The 7,685-nt window shown below is 45.3% G+C and overlaps 1 protein-coding gene across 1 annotated transcript in view; it reads left to right on the top strand.

The window, feature by feature from the left end:
• IGSF21 (immunoglobin superfamily, member 21) overlaps positions 1 to 7,685 on the top strand; it is a 407,272-nt gene that overhangs the window by 375,426 nt on the left and 24,161 nt on the right. The window contains exons 5-6 of the mRNA XM_006883689.1: positions 5,300 to 5,415; positions 7,592 to 7,683. Coding sequence (XP_006883751.1) covers positions 5,300 to 5,415; positions 7,592 to 7,683 — 208 coding nt within the window. The remainder of the gene's footprint in view (positions 1 to 5,299; positions 5,416 to 7,591; positions 7,684 to 7,685) is intronic.

Genomic DNA, 7,685 nt, shown 5'->3' with positions numbered 1-7,685 from the left:
AAAAAAAAATCCTGCTGTTCTCTCATGCTCACTGAATCTGTGAACCTGAGCAAGTTGTGTCAGCTCTTAAATTTCTCCCACTGCAAAAGGAGAGCAAATAAACACGCCTCATGGGCTAATGGTGAGGATGGTATGAGCTGACACCCATGAGGAGCTTAGCACGTCTGGCTGGGAAGTGTTAGCCATTGTTGGCTTTTGCTGTGGGATCTAAGTTTTCAGCTGCATGGAGAAGTTTGACTACAGGATCTGCGATTTCTTGTAATTGAGGTGTTCCGGTGTGTTTTTCCCCCCTTCTTGGAATTCCTACCCCACTTACCATCTGTTTCTCCCAATCTTACACTTAATTACAATTCTCTGTCTATTGTTCTCCCATGGTTTCCTGTTTGTTCTGCCACTCTTGTTGGCAGCATGTGGTGGTGGCTGCCTGGATGAATGAATGGCGCCTACTTAGTTTATTACATGAGGCCTTAAAATAGAGCTGTCCACACGTCTATCGCCTCTACCAGACCATGAACTTTGCTACGCCTTACCGGACTTATCATTGGATGCCTATGGCAAGCACCTGGCCCCGTGCCTGACACTTCGTAGGTGTCAGGAAATGTTGGTTGAATTTAATTAAACGTAACTGGAGTGAAAACCCCCTGCAGGAAGGAAAGACCCACACTTCTTCCTTCTTGCTGCGCCCCCACTGCACGTGGCCCAAGGCCCAGTAAGCCAGAATTGACAGCTGTTGTCAAGAGCAGCTCTAAGATTCTGGCTTGAGTCCTGCTGGCTATGATGGGGTTAGAGAAATGATAGCAGGAATAACAATAATATTGGATTTCCACCAGGCATTATGCCTGATGAAGTAAAGGGTCAGTGGAAGAGAGGCAAGCCCCCAAAGCGTTGGGCTGACACAAGGACTGCACCTGTGGGCTTGAGCAGGGCGGGGATTGTGGGGACGAAGGACAGCGCAAACCTTCCATCTCTTGTTCATCGGGACGCTGTGAGTTAGAGTCAGCCGATCACACATAATAAAAACAAACAACTATGTGCTAAACTTTGTCATTCTAATATGTTGGAGCAATATTATGGACTGAATTGTGGTCCCTTAAAAATATGAGCTCTGCACCACAACAAGAAGATAAAGGTAAATAATCCAATAGAAAAATGGGCACAGGATATGAACAGACACTTCACCAGAGAAGACATTCAGATGGCCAACAAGCACATGAAGAAATGTTCAAAATCCCTAGCTCTAAGAGAGATGCAAATTAAAACAACTATGAGATATCATCTCACCCCAGTCAGAATAGCAAAATTTAACAGAGCAGCAGGAAACACATGTTGGTGAGGTTGTGAAGAAACTGGAACCCTTGTTCACTGTTGGTGGGAGTGTAAAATGGTGCAGCCTCTATGGAAGGCGGTATGGCGCTTTCTCAGAAAGTTGCCAATAGAGATACCATTTGACCCAGCAATTCCACTGCTGGGAATATACCCCAAAGAGACCATAACTGCCACCCAAGCAGATAATGCTCACTCATGTTTATCACAGCTTTATTCACAAGAGCAAGGAGTTGGTAACAACCTAAGTGCCCATCAGCAAACGAATGGATAGAGAAGCTGTGGTATATTCACACAATGGAATAATACGCTGCATTGAAAAACAAGGAACTCATGCAATATTATTCAAAATGGGTGACCCTGGAGGACATTATGCTGAGTGAAGTATCTCATCACAAAAGGACAAATACTGTGTGGTGCCACTGTTGTAAAACAGGACTGACATCGGGGTTGGGGGGAGACTGAGAAAGATGGGTTCAATAATGTATACTGCACTGAAACAGATGAGGGAGAAAACTGTTTAAAATGTATATATGATTAGTATTTTCGTCATGACAGGAGTCCAGAACAAAGGCTGTATAGTGGAGTGGACTTGGGGGAGGGTTTGTAAAACAATGAAAGAATTTTTCTTTTACTTTTCCAAGAGGGTAGTGTACTAGAGGGGAGGGTTGGGAGGGGAGAAAAGTGCAACAATGAATGAATGGAAATCCAAATTTTCATTGAAATTAATAAATTTAAAAAAAACATAAAAATATATACCCATAAACAGAAAAAAAATATATGAGCTCTGGAGCTCTGGTGGCTTAGTGGTAAGGAGTTACACTGCCAACCCAAAGGCACTCGGTTTGAATCCACCATGTATCCGAGAAAGAAAGATGGGCAGTTTCCTCCTATATGATTTATAGCTTCTGAAAACCCACTGGAGGGTCAGTTATGGTTCTGTTTCAACTCAATAGTACACAACAATTAAAAAAATATATGTGTCAACTTGGCTACATCTTGAGTCTCAGCATAATGTTATTTCCCATTATGTAATATCCCATTGTAAATCCTTGAACTCTGTGATACTGGGGAGACAGGATTAGAGGAAGTTCTGTATGATGTAATCATCCCCCATGATGTGATCTGACATGATCAGCCATTACATTTAAGGGGATTGGGGTGGGAATCATAACCCTTAATTAGGTCAAAGCCCCATCTGATGATAGGGGAGTTTCTCTGGAGTGTGGCCTATAACATTTCTTCTCTCATGGAGGAGAAAAGGAGAGACCAAGTGAGCAGAATGGGGAGACCTCATCACCACCGAGAAGGCCAGGAGTAGAGTAGTCCTTTGTACTAGGGTCCTGTGTTTGGAAATTCCCCAAAACAGGGAAGGGTCAAGACACGTGGCGATTCCCCAGGAACTCTGGCCTGTAGATGCTGAAGGAGACACTGGCCTTCCTTCAGATCCAAGAGAGAGAGGAAGGCTTCCCTTAGAACTGGGAGCCCGAATTTCGACTTCCAGCCTACTCAATTGTGAAAGAACATATTTGTTAAGTTCATCCACTTGTTGAATCTTTATTATAGCAGGGAGCTCTAGTTCAAAGTGGGGTGTACTGCCAACTCAAAGACCTCCAGTCTTTGCTGTTGGTAGTGGTTTTTGGTTGTTTTTTAAAAATTATTTTTAATTTTATATTGGTTTGTTTACAAAGTTCATATAAATTGTTTTTCACACTATTCTTCATTCATATTGTGTTTCATACAATCATTCCCATGTATTAAATTTTAGAAAATTAATCACCATTGGGCCATGCCCATCATTGCCCTGTCTTTTCAGGTCCCCACCCAATCCGTCCAATTTCCTTCACCTCCTCCCTCCACCTACCAAATTGTGCAACCCTATGGTTTCGCTCCTACCCATCCTCACCCCTTTGCTCCCTTCCCCCTTTAGGTCCCCATACATGTTTTCCTTCTATTTTTACAAGAATGGTTTTATCCAATATTTGTCCTTATGATACTGAGTTATTTCTTTCAGCATAATGCTATCTAGTCTCTCCCAAGTTATATGGTATTTTTCAAAAGAATTTCTCCTGAGTGCTGCATAGTATTCCATTGTGTGAATGTACCACAATTTCGTAAGTCCTTTGATGTTCAAATCCCCCTGTGGTTCTGAGGGAGAAGATGGGCAATCTCCTCCTATGACAACTTAGAGCCTTAAAATGGTTTTAAGTTGTCATAGGAGGGCAGCCCTCCTATGAAGGGCTGAATGTGAATCAGAAGAACTGGACAACAGTGAGTTATTTTTTTAAAGATAACTAAGCCACAGCCCAATGTTATCCCCATTGGTCATCTTGTGGAACTGAGATTTCAGAAATTTTAGTACCTTGCCCAAGGATATAAAGATGGTGTGAGCTACCTGGATTCCATCACAGCTGTGCGCAATGTCTTCCCCAGTCCCTGAAACACGGGCTTTGGGGAAATCAGTCAGTGGCAGCAGGTGAGGAGGATAGCAGAGAGGTGAGCTGTGGGGAGGGATGACCTTCAGAAAAAGCCAGTTATCAGAAAGAAAGGAGAGAGGAGCCCTCCTGGCTCTCTCTCTCTCTCTCTCTCTCTCTCTCTCTCTCTCTCTCTCTCTCTCTCTCTCTCTCTCTCTGTCTCTCTCTCTCTCCCCTGCTTCTCTCCCTCCAGACTAAACTTACACTCGATCTTCACTCTGTTCAGAATTCATCAGATTATGCCACTGCTCTTACTTAAAACCTTCAGTGGCTCAGTTACCTAATACTGCTGTAACAGAAATACCACAGTGGGTGGCTTTAAAGAACAGAGATTTCTTTTCCTCTAAATTCTGGAGGTTAACAGTCCAAAACAGGCTCTTGGCTCAGTCAGTTCCATCTTTGAACCTCTCTTCAAGTGTCTAGTGTCCGGCAGTGATTTTTGGTGTTCCTTGGCCTTTGGCCTTTGTGTGTGTGTGTGTGTGTGTGTTTCTTTGTCTCTTCTGGTCTTTTTATAATTCAGAAGAGACTATTAGGATCCACACAACTGGTACGACATTAGGAGAGTGACAAAGGAAAATAGTGTTTCCAAACAGGATTTTATCCACAGGTCCAAGGGCCAGGAATTCAACACTTGTTTTGTTGCTTCTGGGTGCTGTCAAACCAGCTTCCACTCACAGCAATGCTACGTAAAACTGGACAGACTCCTGCCCGATCCTGCACCATCCTCCTAATCTCTGCCATATGTAAGCTCACTGCTGCAGTCACTGTCAATATTCCACTGAGGACCTGCCTCTTAATTATCGACCCTCTACTTTTCCAAGCATGATATCCTCCTCTAGGGACCAGTTCTCCTTGATAACATGCCCAAAATATTTTCAGAAGACACATTCAATCCAGAACAGGCTCTCCGGAAATTGGGGAGACAGCACTGGCTTGTAATGTTAGCCCATTACTGTGGTGTAAAGACATTTAACTGTAGTCTAATTGAAGCTTCCAACACTTCAACCAGCGGTTCACAGTGTTCCTGTAACCATCACAATCGGCTCCCATAAATTGGTTCCTTCTCTGTGAGGCATAACACGATACACACCTCCCCAGCCTCATCTCAGGTACCATGACCCCCTGCCTCCCACAATTGTCCTGAGACCCTCTGCTACTAAGCCTCTGTGCCTGGTGGTCTGTCCACCTGCCCTGTGTGTCTCCCATACACCTCTGCTCCCTGAAGTCATAATTCATGGCTCTTTCTCAGTAATGTCACACAGAACTCCTAGCATCTGCTGCAATTAATACACCTCCCTGTGTGATTGCCTGATCCACGTGTTTCACCATCGGGCTGTAAGGCAATACTCACTAAGAGGCATTATTTTCACATGTTCAATGTTAACATTGCCTTCTCTTCCTCCCTGGGGTTGTGCACGACCTCGCATGGGACACAGTCTGTCTTAGGTAATCAGTGAACATCTCTGGAACCTTTGTGCTTTCTGTGCTTCTCTTTTGGGCAGCTCCTCCCACCTCCATCGAAGTGGTGGCCGCTGACACCCCAGCTCCCTTCAGCCGCTATCAAGCCCAGAACTTCACACTGATCTGCATTGTGTCTGGTGGGAAACCAGCACCCATGGTGAGTACTCCTGGAGGGCCCAGCTGCCTTACCACCCACTTCAGGACTTAACCAGCTGTAGGGGCACCACCATGCCCTCTCTGCAGAATTGAGATGGGCTATCATCTGACTCCATCCATGCATCTGACCCAGCCTGGTGTCAATGTGGCTTTCTTGTTCTAAGTTTCCCAGAAACTTTCCTCATACTCATTCTAAAATAATGGTCTTATACAGTATTTGTCCTTATGGGACTGAGTTAGTTCACTCAGCATAATGCTCTCCAGTCCTTCCCAAGTTAGGTAGTGATTTCATTGCTCCAAGAATGGAGATCTTGACCAAGCTGGGCTGCAAGTTCATGTCCTCCAGCTTTAAGTTCACTGCCTTTTCCAGGGAGAAAAAGAAAAGAGATGGGAGAATTAAAGAGAAGAGAGGAGAGAGGAAGAAACAAAGAGAGGGAAGGGGGAAAGAGAGAGGAGAGAGGAAGGAGGAGGGAGGAGGGAGGGGGAAAGGAAAGGAGAGGAGAAGGGCCAGAATCCCTTTTGTGGCCAATGTTTGGATGAAGGGCCATAAGCAGATGATCAAAAGCCTAGGCGGGGCAGTAAGCAGGTGAGGAGAAACAAACACATAGTGAGTGATGTCTGTCTCCCTCCACGTACACCTCCCTAGTCCTCAGGAGATAGGCTTTTAAAAAACAGCTTCAAAGTCATCAGTTGCTAAGGGCAGGGCATGGCCCTACATTTTCCCTTTCTGTGTCCACAAGGAGGCCTTGCCTCCCTAAAATCAGGAAAATTGGTCTGTTTCCCAAAGACGACCTCCTCTACTGGAGTCAGAGAGAAAAGTTCTCAGCTGTAAGGTAGGCCCAGCACGCTGGCTTGTCTATTGTGCCATTTAAAGCATGACAACAAAATGTGATGTGTGTGTGTGTGTGTGTGTGTGTGTGTGTGTGTGTACACACAGAGCACTGGTGGCATGGTGTCTTATGAGTGTGACTCGCTAACTAAAGTGTCAGCAGTTTGAATCCACCAACTTCTCTTTGGGAGAAAAGTGGGCACTTTCCTGCAAAGATTTATCGCCTCCATTGCCATGAGATGAAACAGACTCCATAACAGTAGTTTCTGGGTTTGGATATACGTATATATACACTTAAAAGATCCTCATTTCTATCTCCCCACATGGCCTGGGATATGAGAATTTAAAAGGAATTCTTTGATATACATTACTAACCTGCTTTTGGAACACTTTAAAGAAAGAAAACCTGAAAAGAAAGGAAAACTCAAAGCACGCCATTATGTGCATAAGAGATTCTTAGCTGGAGCTATAAATTCTGACAGTTTCTCTGCTTCCCAAATTTCATTTTCCCTCACACCTCTCCCACCTCCCCCTGTCCCCACAGCCCCTCCCTCTCTCCTTTCCCAGTGTCCCTGCGAGCCACTTCCTCCCCTCTTCTCTCCTATCGATTTATTTATCTGATTTCTTTAAAAAACACACCCAGTCCTTGCAGGCCTCCAGGCGCATGTACCAAAATAAAAGGACAGCAAATTAAATTAGATGCTGCTGCTCAAAACCTGAATTCCCCATTAGCAGAGAAAGTGAGAGAGCTCTGGCCTCGTCCCCACACTTAGTTCCTCCCACACATGCACCTGTTCTGTGCCTGCTGTGGCTGAAATGTGTGCACGCACCCCAACCCCCATACCTACACACACAGATTCTTTCCTCCTGCTTCTTCTCCCAGCGACCCATTTAATCATTTCCTCTCAACACCCATGCACTCTCTCCCTCTCATCCACCTAACCTCTCCAAGATGATATGATCACTCCCTCAGAGTCCAGGTTCAGCCACACCCAGGCCCAACATCCTGGCCCCATCTGCTACACACTGTTTTTTTTTTGTGCTTATTTGAGAGCTCCACAGAGTACGAGTTCTTGTGAAAGAAGACAATGAGGTCTACTAGCTGGTGAGTGATAGAGCTGGTAGTGCAGGCTTCTCCACCAGGGTCTACATGCAATCCTGTGGTAACTCAGGCTCACCATGCCCAGGGGATGCTGGAGGGAGAAGCAGATAGTGCTTCTTCTAGAAGACCACTTGGAGACAGAGGTTCTGGAAGAACTGGCATCCTGTGCTAGTCCACCTGAAAGCCCATGGAGAGGTCATTGTCAGTGTCCCCAAAGCTCTCACCACATCCTTCTTGCAATTGCAGGTTTACTTCAAACGCGATGGGGAGACAATTGATGCAGTGCCCCTGTCAGAGCCTCTGGTTGCGAGCTCTGGTCCCCTCCAAGATAGCAGACCCT

This window comes from Elephantulus edwardii, unplaced genomic scaffold (genome assembly GCF_000299155.1).
Source record: "Elephantulus edwardii isolate Elephantulus edwardi_28Jun2011 unplaced genomic scaffold, EleEdw1.0 scaffold00028, whole genome shotgun sequence".
Lineage (NCBI taxonomy): Eukaryota > Metazoa > Chordata > Mammalia > Macroscelidea > Macroscelididae > Elephantulus > Elephantulus edwardii.
Note: the sequence above shows the minus strand (reverse complement) of the source record. Positions and strands in the feature narration are given on the sequence as shown.